A 21511-nucleotide genomic window follows, 5' to 3' on the forward strand; every position below is an offset into this window, starting at 1 on the left:
CTTTGGGAACCTGCACCCGCATGGGAGACCCGGAAGAGGCTCCTGGCTTCGGACCGGCATAGCATCAGCCGTTGCGCTCACTTGGGAGTGAATCATCGGATGGAAGATCTTCCTCTCTGTCTCTCCTCTCTCTATATCCGCCTTTCCAATAAAAAAATAATAAAAATAAATCTTTAAAAAATAATGAGCAGAAAACCAAGACTCAAATGTATCCTGAAAAAAAAAAACCAAAAACCTGTTGGTTTGTTATTATTTAGAAAGCACACACAAGAATTTATTGAGGCCAGAACAGGAAATGCAAAGTAAGTGAGCATACAAATTTATTTCAAAAGAACTGACGCCATTTCCCAAGTAATATCAATGTGAGCTTTTACAATGTTGTATTTCTTATATCTGTATACATAATCATATTATGGATATAGATATATGGAAACACATCACACACTCGTCAGAAATCTTTTCTCCAAAAATATGTGGTGAGCACAACAACTTTCTTCCCAAAAGTTTCCTACAGGTGTTTTCTTGGGTCACGCCACCGTCTCTTTTCTCTGAGTTCTTCTCTGGTGGCAAGTAAGAATACTTGTGAAGGAAGATTTCCCCTTAGTTCTTGACTTTTTCTTTAACTTTTTCTGATTTTTGAGTGAGATTCCCAGTTCTTCCATGATGGCATTGAAAGAGAGACACTAGAGGAAGCGAAAGAAGAGAGTGTCAGCTGAGCTGAGCCTGCATCTCTCCAGCTGTTGGCCTACTGCTTGCCTGGGGTCTTAACGAAACAGGATGATGGTATTAGGGAATCTGCCATGACTGACCAGTTCCCATCACCTCCTCCTCCACCCTCTGGTCACCCACTTTTTCTACTTGGGCAAATATTGGGGTTCATTCACAAATGCAATCATATAAAACTACCCAGTTAGCAAAAACAAAACAAAACAAAAACAAAACAAAAACCCAAGGCTCTCAAAACAGACAACTTACCTTTACTGAGACACCAAAATAGAGTTAAATTAAGTCATTGCCCCCACTGAGATGATCCAAACATTGATAGGTTTATCAAGGCATACGGACACTTCAGTAATGCTATAGAAAATGGACAAACCTTCTCTACACCAAGGCTTTGCTTTTTTCTCCCATGAAACCTTACTTTGTTCCTAAAATAAAATCTAATTCTTGATGACTTTCCTTTCTGATAAAAAAAAGAAAAAAAAACAATTTTAAATTGTATATTTTCTTAAAAAATGTAAAACAGAGATTCTGGCAGCAGCAATGATGCAGCTGTGGTTGAAATGAAAAATAATGTGGTACTGAAGTGCGGAGCGTAAATGGTGGCAGAATAACGAAGGAAAATGGCATCATGAATATAAAGTGCTATACATATGCAGATGATATGTATGAATCTATGTATATCTCCAGTGCAATTACATTATGTCTATTCACGTGCACAGTATATAAATGGTTACATAAAACATACTTTGTCATATTATTTTCTATGGAATATATGATCTTGAGTCATAAATGGGGTTCTGTAAAACAATTTTGAAATGAAGTTACTCTTAAGACATCTTTTGGTGATAAGCAAGGATAAAACTAGAAAAAGTTGATGATTTTACTGATGTGAATTGCCTGATATTGTTACAGAGGCATGGTGGACAGGGCCTCTTCACAGGTTAGGGGAGGGAAGATCTGTGGCTGCTAGTCGCTGGGTGTGAAGTTTGAGTATGCAAGATGAATGGATTCTAGGGATAAGCTGAACAACATTTTACCTAGCATTGACAGTAGTCTATTATGATAGGATTGAAGTTTGTTAAGAGCATTAGTCTCAGGTGTTTTTCTACCATTAAAAAATCTTACTAGAAACCAAAGACTTTGGTAAAGTTTATGGAGGGTCAACTATTGCTTCTGTTCTAGCTCACAAGACATGTGGCTGGAAGTCAAATGACGGTAGAACCTTAGATGGTTTCTCTAGTTTGGAAATGCCTTAAAAGAAGAAACTTGTGTCCTGTGTTTGCAAAGTACTCCATGTCTGGTGTGATCCCTGCCCATCAGTGTTTAGTGTGCATTTCTGAAAACTTATGCTCCACGGAATAGACGGGAACCTGGCAGTTATGTTTGCCTTGCTTATCAGAGTGCCTGAATGGATTCCCACATCTAGCTCCTGCTGACTCCAGCTTCCAGCTAATGTAAACCTCGGGAGGTCATGGTAATGGCTCATCTAATCGGGATCCTGTCACAAACAAAAGGTCCTGGATTGCGTTGCTAGCTTGGGACTCTGTTATCAGCCTATCTATAGCTGCTTCAGACATTTGGGGAGATAACCAACATTTGGGAACTCTCTTCCAAATTTTATATATTTTTTGTGAATATACATCAAATATGTATATACATGCATATACATATATATATGTAGAGAGAGAGAGACAGAGAGACAGAGATACAGAGATTAGATTCATTTTGTTCCCAAAAGAACTTAAGGTAGTTTAGATAAGTATTAACTTTATGAGTTTTGATTTCATTTGAAAATAAAATGCATACATTTTGGTTCTAGGTGCAAACTTTTGGCTGCCAGAGGAAAAATATTTGTTTGCATACAGATTTTTACTTTTTTTCTGACATATTTGGATTTCATTTTAGTATTGCAAATTGAAGATTCAGATCTTACATATTAATTTTATTTTTAGTGATAAGTTATGGATGGCTTCAGTAAATTTAGAGATTGTAATATTACACAAAGAAAGAGTTTTGAAATAATTTATTGCATTTCCTATCAAAATGTGAAAGCAAATGTATTACACATCACATATAATGATATTTTGGCACTATTGCTTGTGAAGTTTATGTATGTTGCTGAGAAGGTCAAGTGAACATTTTATCCTGTTATTTTGGTAGGTAGTGTTGTCATAGGGCTTTGGAAAGCTCCTCCAAAATTATTTTCAGTGGAAGAAGGTTTTCTAGTGCATGTCATTTCTGGTTTTAGGACATTTGAAAACACGGAAGAAAGGAAGAGATCAAGGCAAGGAGGGCGTATCAGGACATGTACAAATACTGTCACATATAAACCTTATATCTATGTTTATTAGAGAGTTATTTGAAAGATAAACTTACCATTAGGGAGTTTAAATAATAACTTCCCTAAGAGGGGCAGCCTGTATTTGTTCACTTATTTCTTTTGTTTCTAACAGATTTATTTATTTATTTATTTATTTATTTATTTATTTATTTATTTATTTATTTATTTATATGAAAGTCAGAGTTAGAGAGAGATGGGATAAAACAGAGATGGAGGTTCTCCTTTCACGGATTTCTCCCCCAAGGTACCAGGAGCTGTAGTAGTCAGTATGAGACTAGTCCAAGGGCAAAAGCCCATTCATCTGTGTCTCCCATGTGGGTGTCAGGAGCCCAAATCGTTGGCATCTTCTGCTGCTTTTCCCAGGCTAATAACAGGCAGCTGGATTGGAAGGGGAACAGTGAGGACACAAACCCGTACCACGTGGTCTGCTAGCCTCACAGGTGATTGCTTTATTCCCTATAACAAATTGCTGGGTCCAGGATAAACTTAGTTTGAACTCATTCTTTTGGCACAGTACTTCTCCTGGAAACTTTATAATTCCACCTTGATTCTCATTTCTCATGTTGATACAAAAAGCTGTGTGAATTGTTTTGTCAAAAGAATGCATGTTAACATGTTTCAGTCTTTCTGCTTTATTTACTCTCAAATATTTGATTTTTGGCTTCCCATTTTATTTTACACTGAAACAAGCTACAATCAATCTCAAGGTGTGGCTTCCATGAAAGATTCAATGGGGAAAGGAATCATTCAAACCTTTTTTTTTTTTTTTTTTTTGACTGTTTTGGGCAGAGAGGCATTCATAGATTTTATCCCATTAATATAGCTACAATGCTTACATTTTCTGCTTAAAAAGATATGCTCTAAGTTTAGACTGCCTTAAGATACTACAAACATTTTATTCTTTATTTAAAATCACTAATTTATTATTCCATGATACAGTTCCATAGACTCTGGGATTTCTCTTCCCCTTTTTCCAAATTGCCACCCTCCCATTAATTTCACCCATGTGTTTACAATATTATAGTCCTCTATTATTGTCAGTGGTTCTCTGCTTTTGGTCATGGTGATTTCATTTTGAGCCTCACTTTGCTTCCAACTGTCATAAAGCCATATGATCATTTTTTTAGATATGAAAGTTTAAAATTACTCAACTTGAATAGCATTGCAAAGTGTCAAATATGAGGACATCAATCCAGCTGCTTTTTCCAAGCGGTAACAGGAGCAAAGAAAGCTACTGCATGACACTGTCTGTGACCCTGTAGATTGGGATTCTCCACTAATCTAGCTCCTGCATCTTCTGTTTATTTCTGGAGGCACAGTTTTCAATGGGTGTGTATGTGGCCAGTAAAGATCCTTCAGCATTGGCTCTTGGCATCAGAACGCTGGGGTTAAGATTTCCGCTATGCTGCTTATTATCCAAATAATACTATTGCTCTGAGTAAAGTGTTTATTGTCTCTTTGACTTGGTTTCCTTATGTATAAAATGAGAGAGCGACAGAACCCTTGGTTATGAAAATTTAATGAGCTGATTGCCATAAAACGTGTAGTTAAATACTTGGCAGATTATATTTACGCTTTCTCCCAAATAAAATTTTGTACATCACAGTGAAAATGTTTGAACTCTGTGGCACTCACTGTTTCCTTGATTTATACGGGGAAACAATGTAAAGAGAGGTGATCCTTTGCATGCCATTCTGTTCTACGATTTCTCTGAGTTACTTATACTAATGTTTTAGTTTAGATATACCATCTTTGTCTGATTCATAAAATTTCATCATGTGTTATTACTTATTTTGGCCAATCCATAACATATTCGGGATATAAGGAGTTATAGGGATCGTGACTTGTGTCATACTTCTTGAGGAATAGGCATGCAAACTCGAGAAGGAAATAAAAGCTAACTTTGGGCCCTTTGTCATTTAAAAATCTCTCTGTGCTTCTAAACCTATTTATAAAGAAGACATATGATGATACATATTCAGGAACAAATGGATTTAAAGTAATAAATTATGCTAGTGGCATTTATGCTGTGCCTGACACTGTCCAAAGACAAAGTATGTGCGTGCGTGTGTGTGAGAATCTTTTTTCCTAGAGTAACAGAGGTTAAGAAATGGCAGCATCTTGTAAAGATTCTTCCTGGGATTTCAACTTGAGCTGCATCTCTGCTGGTTTTCAAGGAGGAAGAACTGTTAATTTGGGTTTTGAAGAAAGTCATTCTCTGCTTCCATTGTGTGTGATGTGTCACTCATGGGTTCCTCTCCCTCCCCTTCTGCCCCCTTTGCTGTTTTTGTCTTTCCTTATGGTTGCTTTCTCTTCCTAATTGCGGGCTGCATGGCACCTCCTTTTGGTTAACTCCCATTTTTTGATTTCCTGTGGATTTGAACCTGAGCATAAATTATACCTTCTCACCTTCTCTTCCTGCTGCAATTATTGCCCAAGAGAAGGTGGGAAGTGCTAATACGTTATTTTTACTTTGTCTTAGAAAAAAAAAGATCCAGAAGAGAAGTTTAAAAAAGTTACATGGAAGGAGGAAGGGAAGAAGCATGGTTCTATTGATAGAATTTTATCTGTGTAATACATGAAAACCATTCTATTTATATTGATATATATTTTTAAAGTTATGTTAGAATTTGACCTGATTGTCACTAAAGAAGCAGGATTTCTGGGTTTAGAACCAGGATTTGTAGGATTTCTGGGTTGCTCACTGGTCACAGATGGTGAATGCCAGATTCAGTTCTCATTGTAACTACGTTTATACATTCAGTTATCCATTCACTGGTGCTTTATGAGACATTTATGAGGAACAACTGTGCGTACTAGCATCTTTAGAACTTTTTCTTATTGCTTTCAAGAAGCTCTGTGCTAGCTAATAATGTAATTTTGCGTAACTTTTTCCTTTAATTTTCTAGGTTCCTTATTCAGACACAGAAAGTACCCTGTGACATTGTCTAATAAAATCTCGTATTACTTACAAATGAGCAGGATGCATGTCAAACTGTTATCACTGTTAGATGTAGAATCTGTCATCTTATGTAAAACCGCTTAGAATTTGAAAGCAGACTATAATTTTAAGTCTCTATGAAAGCTATTTTCAGCAAATCATAGAATCAAGAATCAAGGGAACATATTTCTGAAAAATAATGAGATTATTGCTACTACTACCATTATTTTCTTGGCTTGGTTAAGTGACTGTCATTCTACGGAGTCAGTGTCTCAAAGATGTTTATTTAACATGAGGAATGGAACCAACATCTTCAAACACATGTTTTTTAACTTATGAAATGTATTATGGGAACAAACCTGTTGCACCCAGAATTTACTTTCTCATGGGATGACTGTATAGCTCAGGTTTCAAGAAACCATGGGAAGGAAGATAGAGGAAATTCTTGGAATATTTGTATGGACAGTATTTTTGCGTAATGTTTTAATATTCTAGGTCTAGGATTTGGGCTCCATTTACTCTGATTTGCTTTTTTTTTTTTTCTGGAATTTGCATTATCTGTGTTCGGAATCCACTGGGCACCTGGCAGGCACCCATCCTCAGAATGGGTAGAAAGTACATCACACGTGCTGAGCATCAATCACTGTTCGAGCTTCCAGGTTAGTACTTATTTTGATTCGTGCCTGCAAAACAAAGGGGCAGCTGAAATTCATCTGTGGTGTTTGTGCCAAGAAACTTGGAATGCTGAAAATATAAACATGGAGGTAAAACTTCCGAGGTTGTTCACCTGTGCATATTCCAATGACTCACAGCCTCTGCACAATGACCTCATTTCCCCGTACATTCCATGCTCTGAACTCCAACAGGGAAGTCAACCTGAAAGTCCGTCTTTCCTTTCTTCGACTGTAATAGGTTTTTTTTTTTTTTTTGCTTTTTTGCTGGCTCTCTTAGCATTCTGTTTACACCTTCTCCTTTCCCCCATTTTAATTTTGCTCTTACCCTGGGATCTAGTGTCAACAGTTTTACCTTTACTTATCTTAGATTTAAGCTTTTCTATTAGCACCAACACATGCACTAGAATGCTTGTTCCCCTACTTGAGGTCTTCAAACCATAAACACATACCTGAGGGAACATGAGGTTATTGCTGATACAGTAAGCACAAAGATCCCCCTTGTGTTTATGTCTACTTAGAGATTTTTTTTCTAGAAACTTATTTTCCTATTAAGATAAACTTATTGTGGAATGGCATGGACCATCCATGTTGACATTTATTTTTCTGGAAAATTCTTAAGGGGAATTATTCATTTCAGGGGTAGCTATCCAGTGCTATTCAAAATCCCGGCAGAGAGTGGTCTGTAGGTCGTTTCTCTTTCAGCATTATGGATGCTTTCACAGGAAGCTCTGGGAAATGAAGTTCACATTGAGACAATAGGACATTTCAATATTGATCTGTGTGTTCCCTTCCGGTTCAAAATTCTAACAATTTTCACACTTTCAAAGGTGCAGCAAGGGATTTTATATGCATTTCCCTCCAGGTAGGGGTGCGATAAGAAGAAAAATAAAAAAGAATCAAACGTGAAGCTTTGAGCTTTCACATAGACTTTTGCGGATCTACAGAAGACATTGCAGTCTTTGAAGTTATTAATTATAATAGCCAGGTGTTTGAAAGTAGAATAGCCTTGTGCTTTGAATTCTAAAAGATTGACTTTAAATATGAAACATAAGCCTTTCAGGACATATCCTAAAGGGTTGAGGGTAGAGTGTGTTGATAGATTTGATTTGTGTCTTCTCTCAAGGAGAAAAGGACAGCTGTATGATGGGAAAAGCTTGATCTAAGTGCCCAAGCATCTCAGACCTCTGGTCTGTCTGTCATTTTGGTCTTGGAAGGATTGCACTCCATGGGGTAGATCAGCCTGGCAGGTGGAGGAGGGAAACTGAGAACACACCGAAAGTGAAGCTCCTTCTACCATCTCAAAGAAGAGGTACTGAATTCTGAAAAAAATGTCATTAGTGCCTATATTCAGGCTGGCTCAAGGCTGCCTGCTGATTCTCCCACAGCTTCCAGAGGGCCCTGGAGAGCAGCTAAAACTCCCCTTTGCCACATGGAAGACACATCAATGGTTGAAGGGCCTGGGGAGATACAAAGTGGCAGGCTCAAGCTTTCTGGCCTGGGAGCACTACAAAGGAGAATGAAACTCAGTTTGTTTTTGTTATTGTTTTTACAGTGGAAGGCAGCTTTCCTTGCTTAAAAATGGCAGGAATAGGAATGCATTTTCAATTTCCAGTTGGAAACTCCCACGGTGTCTTTTGATCAGAGGCCAGCATGACTTTGCTCCCTGGCCCTCTGGTTTCTCTTTGGCTCTCTGCACTGAAGGTGTGACACTAGAGACTGATTTTGCAGGATATGTTATGAAAAGGACCTGCTCCAATTTACCACCCTGGAGAGTGAGAAAAGCCAAAAAAAAAAAAAAAATCTTCCCACCAATTCTTAGCCTGCCCCTTATCCTACAAGGAATTTCTCTGTCCTTCAGGTAAGTTGTACCTGATGTATGTTTTTTTGTTTTTTTTTTTTCAGTTGTTCACTGAGCCAGAAGGACATATGGTACATTATGGACAACTAATACGAGGAGTTCTTGGGGGTGGGCGTACTTTTTTTTTTTTTAAATAAGAGTACTCATCTTAGATGTTTCTCCATTTGTGGATCTTGTCAGCTGAAAAATATTCATTTTTATTTCAAAATGTTTTGATTGATCGCTCCAATCAACACATTTCTCTGCCCGTCCTACTTTTTTTTTTTCCAAGGACAACATGGGGTGAGGAAAGGTGTCCACAGGGCCCAGGATTATCTGGTCCTTGGCCACTATCTGTGATTTTTATGTCCCCTAGCATGTGAGACTAGATCAACCCGTCTCAATATACTGGATCGTAGACACTGTGACTCTGATATGTCCCCTAAGGTGCCCACGATCCCACCATGGTTGCTATGTGAAATGCAAATGTCCAAGCCTTCTAGTCTATTGATTTCTCTCAGATTTCCACAGGACCCTTGGGCAAGAGGGGCTTTTCCTGGCATCCTCTGGGATCCAGAAAAACATGTGAAGCTTTGCAGGCAACTTATTATGCTGTGCAATAGGCAGTTGGGTATAGGATTTTCCCATCAGTCCCACCATCTCCTGAGCTACATTCTGCACAGAAAACATTTCTGTTTTCGTTTCTCTCACTTTTGGAATGAATTTAGGGATAGTCATTAGGCTTGTTTGAGGGATTCATGTATCATCCATGCTTTTATTACCTCCTTTCAACTGTCTTTCTTCTTTATTAACTAAATTTTTAGTCAAGGAAGAAAAGAAATTTTATATTCTAGGCTTTGGTTCTTGCTAATTATAAACTTTAAAAAATTGGTAAATATGTAGATTATAATTAAAGCCATGGTTTTCAAAATTTCTGTCTATGCTACAAGTTTGAAAAAGTTACTTTAGAATTCAATAGTTGGGAATTGGACTCAATTCTATCTTGTAGGTGGATTGTATAAAAGTACAATGCTTGATGGTAGAAAGAAAGACAGGATTACAAAAATGATGGGAAACAAATCATGTTACTCTTTTCCTTTATTCTTTCTTACCTGTGTTTAGCAGAAAAAAAAAATTGAGTTCTATTTGTAGAATGGAGTTTTACTTTCTACTCCAGCATTATTTATCTCCACCTTTCCTGAACTGTGAGTATGTAACCGGTTATATAGTTTTGACTAGCTTCCTAAGTATATGGTTTATTTAAAAACAAGCATATGATCTAAAGGCTGATTTTATCAGAAAGTAAAACCAAAAACCAAAAACAACTCCACTTTTGCAGCTCTCACGGTATCTGTGATTTGTTGCTATTTCATCGGAAGGTCACACTTTTGCACCTGAGGTGCTGGTAGGGCCTTTTCTCTATATCCAGAGTGGCTTGTTCTTCCCTGAAGAGCTGACAGGGCAAAGTAATTCTACTTATTGCTGTAAGAATTTAATGTATTTGAGGGAGATAAATGGCCATAATAAAGATAGGTAATAAAGAGAGATCAACAAAAAGTTTTTATTTTTATTGCTTCTGTACCTTCATGTTCTTCCTATTTTCTCCTAAATGAAAGAAAAAAAAAAAAACAACCAGCACCTTGAGTGATAAAGAACTTCAAATGTAACCTCCTTATTCTACAAATGTGGAAAGTAAATTTGCCATTGCTAATTAGCTACAACGTGGGCCTCATATTGTTGGCATGTGATTCTTGTGTGACCTGTTCATTTACACACACATCTTCAGAGTCTGTGTGATTTGTTATGATATTTAGAGAAGTTATTTGTAAATGGGCTTAAATTGCTTCCTGTCATCTCTGATAATTAACGCAGAGTTGGGTTTCCAGGCAAAGGAAGTCTTCTTTGCACAATTACAATAATAACCTGATTAAAAAAGATTTCTGCTTGTCACCTGCCAAATAAGTGCATCAGACCACAGAAGTGGAGCTGCAGATCCCTCAAGCACCTGAACGTATGCTGCCTTTGGGCAAATTATTTACAAACAGTGTTTTTTTTTTTTTTTTTTTTTTAGTACTTAAGGTTGTCGAACACTGAACAGAGAAGCCTTTTTTTAGTGAAGATAAATCTGAATATTTGAACCTTCTATGTCTGCACACCCCCATCTGGTTAAAAATTGAAGAGAGACAATTCTGGTTAAGTTAGCTTTGTTAATGGCTAAGAGGAAATATGGTAACTTCATTGCATCTTTTAGACCTCACTATTTTCTTTTCTATTTGTGTTGGGACAAGGGCACAAGTTGTATATTTAGTTCATTAGCTATATTTGGATTGATAACAACAAAGTTCATATTCTTCATGGTGCAAATGCACACAATGAATCCGATATATTAACTTTCTGTCTTAAGAATGCCTTTATGTTTTCAGATAGAAATAATTTGAAATTTTGAGCAAGATTCCACTTTTCCATGACACCAATCTTTGTTTGAAAGCAAAAGTAATTTTAATATGCTTACACACCTGCACATAAAGTTCCATAACTGTGAGGAGCATAATGAGATGGTTCCTAAAGGCAAGTAAAACTGCAACATCACGCAGAAATTTTTCATTATCTATATGAGCAAATTATTAATGCCATTCGGTAGTGTTAGATGGGCAGATTTTAGCACAGCACATATGAATACTCTGCTGTCCATTTGCTTTTGAAGGCTGATACAGATTTTTAAAATTGCTTAATATGAAATGAACTTTGTAGTGTAAGGGTCATGTACTTGAAAACTAATTGGAATTATTGTGATATTGCTTAGGAAAGGTGGCTCATGTGGGACCCAACTCAATTTCATTCAAATGCGGTGAATTTTTTGGGCATAATTCTCCTTGGATAGGTCCATAATCATATCACTGATTTTATTTTCCTAACAAGATTCCCAGTCACCATTTATTCCTTAGGTAGCTCCGGTTTGTGGAGCAACTCTACGGTAATCCAGTCTATAACTTATTTCTGAAATAAAGGCACAACATAAAGCTTATGTTTTCCCCTGTCACATTAAAGGCAGACTTACAGGACACAAAGTAAAGCAGGTGCAGTTTATTACCTGGTCTCTTAATAACTTGCTTGCTCTTTTTCTAACCTTAAATAATATTTTTGCAAAGGTTAATCCATAGATGATCTGATGCTGTTTAATAAAAATTCATGTTTACCTTAAAATTTAAAGTAAAACCATTATTTCAATGTAATTTAAATGAAAATTCATGTTTTGCAACTCTTTTTAAGAAAAGCAATAGCAGCACTTCTGATTGTTGGGGGGAAAACAACGTGAAAACAAAAACTTTAAAAAAATGGTATGGTAAACATAGTTTTAAGAAAGGCTGAGGAGTGTATGACCTAATTTGGGTGAAAACATTCATGTTAATTTTTGTGAAAACTGATGTGTTGTGAACAGTTTTCGCTGCTTTATTAAAAATGTAGATTTGTAGACTGCATGAAGTGAGAAGGTCTGAAAGGTAGAAGCAAGGGGTCCTGATTTATACCAATATCTGAGAACAGAATGATATGGACAGAATATGAAATTTTTTTCTTTTGTATTTGAAACTTTTTTCTCCTAAAATTTCTTGAAAATAACCCCTGGGACAGGAGAGAGAAGTCTGTGCCATTTTGTTAGTCGTTTATATTATAGCAAAGATTTTTTTTTTTCTGAGAAATAAAATATAAGGAAAAAAAGGAGAGTATAAACAACCTAGGTAACAGGAACTAATCGAGGCTACTCAAGGGAGTAGGTGAGGGGAGGGAGAACAACAAAATACATTTGATAATTCTGAGTTAGGGTTAATCCTATGTTTCAGAACTAAACATGACGATTATCAATTGAATATCATGAAATTTCTATCTAGAGGTTATACAATTTATTTGTGAATTTTCCATGAAATCCATTGAGCATTAAAGGTTAAATGTGTATTTTATATATATATATATATGTACACACATATGTATATATTACTTGGAAATAATTGTTCTACATTTAGTAGTAATGCATTAATATAACAGCAATGATTTGTTGGGTGCCAACTGTATTCATAAATCTAGGACTATGTTATTGGTTCTCAGTCCTTCGACACATTAGAGTGAATGTAGAAAAGAAGGAGTCTCTACTATTTTCCCAACCCAGCTAGTTACGTTGGAACTTCTAGAAATGAAGTCCAGAATCTCTGGCACAGATTCTAAAATGTTGCCAATTTGAGTCATTTTCTTGGCCGTAGTGACCTTACCATTGATTTTTTAATGCTTCTGCAAGGAAAAGTTATGTTAGAGAAAGAATTTGAAAGTCTACATTGGTAAACTTGCTTTCTCAACCAAACTGTATCTTTGGTCAGAAGGATTAAATTTTTTTCTCCAAAGAGTAAATTTCATTTCCTGCATAGGTGTCTTGTGCCAGGCATGGTGTTAGCTATATGTATATTCTCGCAACATGAGATGCACATGATCATGTGAGCATTCTCGGGAGGAAGACCTGCAGAACCCCAAAAGTGTCTAGATGCTTTAGAAAGAGGGGGGCTAAGTGATCTAATTGGATTGAGAAATGTTGACATCTCTTTGGCCTTGACTAAAATCTCTAATGTGACAAACACATGGGGGTACCATGCAGTAAAGGATGCTCAATGTTATGCTCTGTCATTATTGAACTGTGAAAAACTTGAGAAACACTGATTACCAAATGCAGTTTAAATATTCCTTCAGAACAATTTTACCTTCCAGAAATGATGTCATAGTATAACTTGCTGAGAAATCCAAGCTCTGAGGAATTCAGCAATGTTTGAACTACAGCTTGTTGAAGTATGGATGATTTAGGAAAGTCTCTTCTTAGACATAGTTATTTCTGTATTAGTGAATTTGAATTAAATTACTGAAATCATCAACGTATTTATATGCCATATAAGGAATTTGTATCCTATATGTGAAAGCATTTTGGCTGCCATAAAATAGCAAATAATATTCTATACAGTCCAAATTTGTATGTGAATATTGAGTTTTGGATGAGGCTTTTTTTTTTACTGAGTATTTTGATTATACTTTTCAAAGATGACATCTGCAGAATGGCATTTTTTGTTAGTTATTGTTAATTCTGATGGTCTGTATATCATCAATCACCCAGGAGCACTTGGACATTTTGGTAGTGTTTTTGATTCATTAAATTGTTCTAGGACAAATGTAATTGTGTTGCTTGTGGTTTCATTGAACCGATGAAATGCAAAGCTAAGAATAATGTAAGAATGTGATTTTCCAATCTATTAAGTGAATAGTAACAGAAGTGTGAGTTCTAACCTGAGAAGGACAGTGGGCTGTTTCTACTACAATAACAGTAAATAAATGTCAGTCCAATTTATAGATCTTTTCATACGAAATCATAAAAGACCATGACGAATCAAGGCAAGGGTCAACTTTGCTGAACATGTGTTACTGGAGAAATAGAGGGTAGATTGGAGAGACTTAAGGTGGAAAAAATGGAGATCACTTAAAACCAAGCAAGAGAAGGCAGTGCCACAGAATCACACAGACAGCATGTCTCCACTTCTGAGGATTGTATTGTAGGGAATCAGCCCTATGGTGTCAGGTAATCCCATTAACGAGAACAAAGACCTCATGATCCCATACTGAGGGAAAATGAAAGACATCTTCAATGCCCCTGCTCATTGTGAAGGAGAAACAAGCCCAGAGGGACCAGCAGACATTCTCTGTCACAACAAATTAAATATGCAATTGGCTTTCTGTGTCACCAAGTTGAGTTAGTGTGGGAATTATTTACAGCATGTTGAATGCAGGTGGGAAATAAATCTATAAAGGTCTATAACTAATGTGTATGGAAATTCTTTCCTCTATTTATTTTCTCCTTCTTGCCCTTCTCTGCAGCACACTTGGAATGAATTAATAATCATGATGAGTTCAGAGAAAGGAGGGTAAATGTGGCTATGCCGATGAAAGATTGTCCCCCCAAACCACTACTCTATTCTGGGTGAGTGGGCAGGAAATAGTATCTCATGAAAGACATTGCCAGGGCCATGAACGAAAGTGTGTTCCATAGATGTAGTGGGATAGTTCACAGCTTTGGCGTTTGCTTAGCTCTTCAGGAAAGTAACATATAGCTCGGAAAAAAAACCAAAAACCAAAAAACAAACTACTGTTTCTTAGAGACTGAACCTCCAGAAGATTGTTTAATTATACCAACAACTGTTTGAAGCCTAGACATCAATGTAATCTGCCCAGGAGTGATTCCTAACTGTGCTGGGTGTCCCTGAGTGACGCTGACCTCAGGCGTTGCCTTTCTGAGTCGACACCAAAAGCCTAGAGTTGAGTTTTTCTTTTTCTGGATTATGATTTATAATTCCATGAAATCCAAGATGTCTTTGAGTCTTTGTATAAACAGTAGAATGAATTTGAATGAAGAATTAACATTGTTATAGAGCTATGTCCATACGTACTGAAAAGTTACAGACTTTGGGTAATTTAAAATAAATAGATCTTCACAAAGTATGTGACAGGGTGAAGGAAGAAAGAAGGGTGTGAGGGGGGAAGTTCACAAACATGAAAGTCCACAAAAATTAGCTTTTGATTTTCATGCTTCGCACAGTTCACAGTCTGAATCTGCTTTTGTTACAGGAAAGAGGACCTCATTTTTAATGCATGAAGATAGAACTAAGATGTCTTTTTAGGACAGAGTTGATTCCTATGAATACACATATTTAGGAGTATGTGGAATGTGTCCCTATGTCAACACACAGTGCATATCAACTTCCAGGGCCTTGAATTCAAAGTTTGGATAATGTGAACTTTGCTATTCTGAAGGGATAGGGAATGAGGGTCATCTGCGCTTCGTGGAGACAAACAGCATCACAACACTAATGAGCAGAAACAATTTCTACTGGACACACTTTTTTTTAAAAAAAAAAACTGATTACACAGTATGAACTGAGGACTGTGTCCGAATCCCTCTCTCCTCTCGAATTAATTTGCCACATTCTAAATCCGTAGATAAAGTGGTTCCAGAAGTGGAGTTGGTTGGATGGGTTTGCTTAGACTGCAGTCCATAAAAGAAACAAAAAGCCTTGCATGCAAAAGAAATGAGAAAAAAATAGAGAAAAAAATGAATAAATAAGAAGCAAGGATAAATGTTTTAAATGAAATTCTAAATCAAATGAAGTTGACAATTATGAGAAGCACATTCAAGCATAATATATACAAGCTTCTATTTTTCAAATTAGTTGCATAAAACAATATACTTCAAGAGCAAATATAATGTCAAAGCAAAGCAGACCAGCCCATTCTCCCTTTTAATTAAAGGTAGTTTTCTATGACAAGATCTAAGAAAAGGATGCTCAAGGTTCTCATGGTTGTTTTGTAAGCCTGGGCAAGATTTTCTGATAAAAAAGATTATAATGAATGATGCTCAATTTTTAGGTGTTTATTGAAAGCTTCCACTTAAACAAAGTGCGTCCAACAGCATATTATTAGAATGAACCGCAGAATTTGCAGGGCCCAGCATAAAATGAAAATCTGAAACTCCTTGCTAAAAATTATCAAATATTTCATGATGTTTTCAGCAGGGAATTGTACTACTCTATTATTAGTAACTTAAATTCCAACAATTTGTTCAAATTAAATGGATGATCTAACGCAGCACAATGGCCAGGAGCTTTTTAGTTTGCGTATCCTAACACATTTATGAAGAAATCGTGTAACAAATATCTTTTCAGAAAAGTGAGCCCCTAGTGTGAATTATTACAAAAAAAATACACAAAATAGTTGGCCATTGAAATCATCCTATAATCCTAAATATGATTTTGAAAAATAAAGTCTCAAATACATCTTATTGTTTTTGTACTTTTTACCATATTTGTGACAATTTTTTGGGTAAAGTATCCTTTTGTAAATGGTATTTTGATACAAAGAAATACTAAATTTCAAATACTACATTTACATTTTCATACAAATTATTTTGTACATCTGTCTCAAATATATACCCAAGAACTGGTAACATTTCTCTCCACTATCTTTTTATATCTTTTCCAATTTTGGATTTATTGCTTCCTTATTCTATGGAAGGATTTCGATCTTAAGAGCAAATAGCTGTTCAAAGAAATTAACTGGGTTTGGAATTTCTGCACTGTCACTCCAAATAGCACTAATTGGATTTAGTGTATAAAGCTCTTCCTTCTTCTCATTAATAAATGATGGAGCTGCTGTGCCAGCAGCACCTGGCAGGGATTCAATAGCACTTTGCTCTACCTCAAAAATGGCTCTTCTGGGCATCTAATTCAACAGATTGTTAAAAAGAAAAGAAAAGAAAAGAAAAACAAGTAAACATCTTAAATAACTTGAAGCTTAACGCAGATAATAAGAACCCAAACCACCCCGGCTCTAGGAAGTGATCACTCACCTGCTCAATGTCATTGTTTTTCCGTGATTTGTATATAAATTCTCCAATGGCTACAAAGACGGAAAGGACCAGCCCGGCGGCCAGGACAATGAAGATGCCCCCAATGTTTTCCACTCCCAGGGCACTGGCCTCCTTACTCTCTTCCTCGGGGCAGCCATTTCCCCGCCACCATTTCTCTTTCATCATATGCAGCTTGCCTTCTTCTTGTAGTTGAAGAATAGCAATCGTGATTTTATCCCGGTAAGGAGAGCCTGTGAAGTGAAATTGTTTGGACATTGATCACTGAAATGCTGAAGAAGATGTTGAAAAGCATGTGTTATTAGTGGTAACTACATTATGACTGCTGTGAAACTCCTAGTCTCAAATGGACTAACAAAGGACAGAAAGATTCAATCCTATGTGCTGAAGACTAAATGATTTAAAAGGGAATAAGTGAAAGGTGGTGTACGTGGCTACTCCTTTTAAATAAGAAAAAAGCTAAACTAAAAATTTTGTCACATATCTGTTTCTAGTAAGTTTTCTTTGGTTTCCCCACCCTCCCTATCTCTTAGGAATTTTTTTTTTTTGTAAGGTTAGCAGAGGCTGCTGTTGCCTGGGCTCTTGGTAGTCTCATTTTATGACTGAATATGGCTTGATGACCACCCATATCACTTTGTATTCTTCCTAGGGAACTCAACAGACATTTCCCAGTATCACAGGTCTGTGTGGTCATGTGCATGGTTGCTAACCAATGGGAAGTGGCCCTGTGTCAAATCTTCCCAAATATTCCCTCTTTTCAAATCAATCAATCAATCAAGAAAGCATTTCAGTTGCTAGAGGTGGTGGAACCACAAAGTTAAATGAAACAATTTGAGGATGTCTGTGAAGCAGATCCTCATTTTTAATGAGGACCGTGAAATTTTAAATAATGGACTGTGAAAGAAACGCTTTTGTAAACCACTGAAAATTCGTAGGCATTGGTTTTAGTTGTTAATCCACAGTGACTAATGCGTCAATTAAGACAGATTTAAGAGTTGTTTTTTAAATTATTCACAATCTGATTAGGTTTGGAGTATATGGTTGGATTTGGAAAATATGCAGACTTTCTTTTTCGATACATAATTTTTTTTTTTGATACATAATTTTAAAGGTTTATTTATTTATCTCGAAAGTCAGAGTTAGAGAGAGAGAGATCTTCCATTCATTAATTCACTTCCCAAGTGACTGCAATAACTGGAACTGAGTAAATTTGAAGCTAGGAACCAAGAGTTTCCTCTGGGTCCCCTTTGTGGGTCCAAGGGTCCAAGGACATCAGCTATCTTACGTTGCTTTTCTAGAGCACAAGCAGGGAGCTTAATGGGGAGTGGATGGGACTCAGCATCTAGCTATAAAGAAATATTTTCAATACTGAATTTCTTACGCTACACACACACACAAACATGAGCACGCACACACGTATCCTTTGGGGAAATGAGTGCATTCTAGTTCTGTACAGACTTTAAAATCTTTCTTTATAGAAACAATTAAAGAAAAAATTGGCATGCTAGGACAAGAAGAATATTACCTAGTCATAAAAAAACAATGAAAATCCTGACATTTTCCATAAAATAGATGGAACTGAAGATCATTATACTAAGTGAAATGAACTAGATTGAAAAAGACATGTTTCCCATTCTTTCTTTTTTGTGGAACCAAACAGGTGGAATATGAACAGTGTGTAGATGTTATCTCAATTACTATTTAGTCGTAAATGTTGCTTCCCTGAATCACACTGTGTGAACAACGCCCTCATTGCCTTCATTGTTATAAATCCTCACTCTGTGATATTACTCTCTCTATTCTCTCAGAAGATAGTAAGCTCTGTGTTTGTCTCTGCCTGTCTGTCTCTGTCTCCCTGTCTCTTTCTCTATGTCTCTGTGTGTCTCCCTTTCTTTGTTTAACCTTTACTTTCAAGTAAGTAAGCAGATCTTGTTAAAAAGTGAGAAAATGTGCTGATATTTTTTTCTGAGGTTTCCTAAAACAGTTGTTCACCACTCCAAATTTAACAGCACTGGAAAAATATTTTGGGGAGGTAATGAATTGTCAAATAAGAGCACAGATTTTGAGCGAGAAAAATGCATCTTGAAAGTAAAATTACAAAATATTGGCTCTTTGCTTACATAGCTCCAGAATCATGACTAATGTCAATATTAGCACCGTTATACCCACAGCCTGGGCCCAGTTCAGTGAACCAGAATGCTTTGCTTTAGTGTACCTGAAAATGGTTTGAAGAGGGCTGGTTTGATTCCTACATAGAGATTGGGGCAGTGATCCTAGCAGGGTGCATAGTGGGTACTCAGTAATTGATCACTGATTTTTTTCTCACTCCAGGCTTCACATTTCAAACAGGTGGAGATCCAACCTCTGTTTACCCAAGAAGGTAATTTCCAGCCTCCTGGTAACTTGCTTGAGCCGCAATTGCTCTCATTTTTTTGAAGTTTTGTTTTAACTCTCCCAGGAGACACATTTCCAGAGCTTCTGTCCTGAGAACTTACAAGAAGCAAAGTCTTCAATGCTGTGTTGTGACTAACTCAATCTTCAGTCTTGGATATGGTGTCAAGGAACATCACTCGGTCAAACCAGGAATAGGTGAAGAATATTTTTATATCTGCATGTAGTTTAGTTGGGTATTCTTGCATTGGTGTTGATTCATTGCAAGTTACTTGACAAATATCCATGTGTACAAACAAAGCTTCCTGATGTGTTTCTTACAGCATCTAATTTTTTTTAAAGAGTCAATTCGTGAAAAAAAGTCATACTTTTTTTTCAACAGCTATATTCTCATTAGATGTATTTTCTCTGAGGTCTACCATCTGTTCCAATTATAACTTCATTGTTTGTGCTTTAAAAGCATGACAGGTTTATAATGGCTATGAAAAATTCCTGGAGTATATTTCTTCTCACCTAGAGAAGGAGGCAGGCTCTTCCACTTTTAAACTTATTGTGGATGAACTACTCCTTTGAAGAGGTACATTCAGATCTCCCCCTACCAGTCCAATCATGTATCTCACTGTACTATCAGAAATTTTAGCTTTTGAGCTAAATTCCATCCTGTAGGAGGCATTCTGGATAAACACTGACTTGCCAATGTGCACTTGTTCTCAAGAGAAATGACGCACTTCTGTAAGCATTACTGTCAATCCCATGACAAAGAGGACTATGGAAGGGATTTTGCCTGGCAGAGGAAGATTCTAGTTTCTGTGTGTGCGTACCAATTGGGATGCCTGGGTTCACTTCCTGACTCTAGCTTCTTGCTAATTTAGATCCTAGGTTTCATCAATTATGGTTCAAATGATTGGGTCGCTGCTTTGTGTATTAGACTTGAGTTGTGTTCCTGAATCCTGATGTGGCTTCAGCCCAATGTTGATCTTTGAGGATGTTTGGGAATGAAGCAGTGAATGTGATAAGGTTCATCTCTTCCTCTCTCTTCTTTGTATGCATGTGTGCTGGTGTCTACTCGCTTTATTCCTCTGCTTCTGTCTCAAAGAAAACATAATCCAAAGAAATAAATGAAAGAGAGGGGTTATGGCCTGGGATGGCAAGAAAAAAGATTTTTATTTTATAATTTAGTTTAAAGTGGTTCTACTAAGACATTAGATTTGCTCCTTCAAGAAGATGCAAAAATAATTTGCAATCAAGACTGTGATTTTGATTCTGTGATGATCCAAACCACGGCACCCATGCTGGTGTTCTGGGTTGACTTGTGGCCCCATTCACCTGAAGTCAGAAAGTGTTGAGATATCAAATAACTATATCTAATTCATATCACTGTCATTAGAAAGCAGCAGACTTGTTTATAAAGCCAAAAGCGACACAACATGCCATAATTTAGTGTCTGAATATCCCTTTGAGTCTCGTCCCTAAGAGAACATGTGACTAAATTATAAAGCTAGCTTAACCATTAGGTTAAAATAGACACTTTAATAACAATATCTTTTCTATCAGAAAAGTTAAAATAATAATAAGGTTCTTATGGATAATTCAAGCAGTTTGTGGATTTATTTAGAGGACATACAGGATGTGAATAATGATATAGATAAAGCTAATTTTTGTGGATCATGTGTATCTAATTCTAGGTAGATACAGGGAATCAAATTGGTTTTATCATAAAGATAGATTTTTGAGGAGAGTTGGCCTTTATTTGGTTAATTGATACACAGTCTTTTTTAAAAGCCCGAGTTTGTTGACAAATTGTCATTTGAGTACAGGATATTTAAAACCTGAATTCAGTCCTTTCATTGGAAAATAAAACATCTGACAAAATTGCATTTTAAAATTGACTGACCTGAAAGTTAGCTGTGCTTTTAATGACCACACCATCTCTAGTGCTCTGAAACTGCAACACTTCGCATCTGCCTCCTCGCATAAGCAAGTTTTGTTCACTTTTGATATCTGCTTGACATTTGTAAGCACTCCGGGGCCTTCCTAACTTTGCTCATCAATAGTCCCTTCCAAACAAGAATGACAACACAAACAAGGAAGTCAAATCTGCTTTGAACTCTTCATCATCTGGCTGGACCATAACTAGTATTTCAGCTTGACTGGCCCATGT

At 36.6% G+C, this 21511-nt stretch overlaps 1 protein-coding gene across 9 annotated transcripts in view; it reads right to left on the reverse strand.

Moving 5' to 3' along the window:
- Nucleotides 1-223: 223 nt before the first annotated feature.
- GRIK1 (glutamate ionotropic receptor kainate type subunit 1) overlaps nt 224-21511 on the reverse strand; it is a 410134-nt gene continuing 388846 nt past the window's right edge. For 2 of the 9 annotated variants that reach the window (XM_040980717.1, XM_040980718.1), the window contains exons 13-14: nt 16942-17192; nt 528-683 (exon numbers count right to left, since the gene is read on the reverse strand). In XM_040980717.1, the coding sequence (XP_040836651.1) occupies nt 528-683; nt 16942-17192 (407 nt within the window). Of the gene's footprint in view, nt 684-1096; nt 1184-15452; nt 15610-16941; nt 17193-21511 lie in introns of those variants that run through there. The other 7 variants (XM_040980716.1, XM_040980714.1, XM_040980710.1 and 4 more) reach the window with 6 other exon arrangements.

This window comes from Ochotona curzoniae, unplaced genomic scaffold (assembly GCF_017591425.1).
Source record: "Ochotona curzoniae isolate NIBS_2020 unplaced genomic scaffold, NIBS_Ocur_1.0 contig_3498, whole genome shotgun sequence".
NCBI lineage: Eukaryota > Metazoa > Chordata > Mammalia > Lagomorpha > Ochotonidae > Ochotona > Ochotona curzoniae.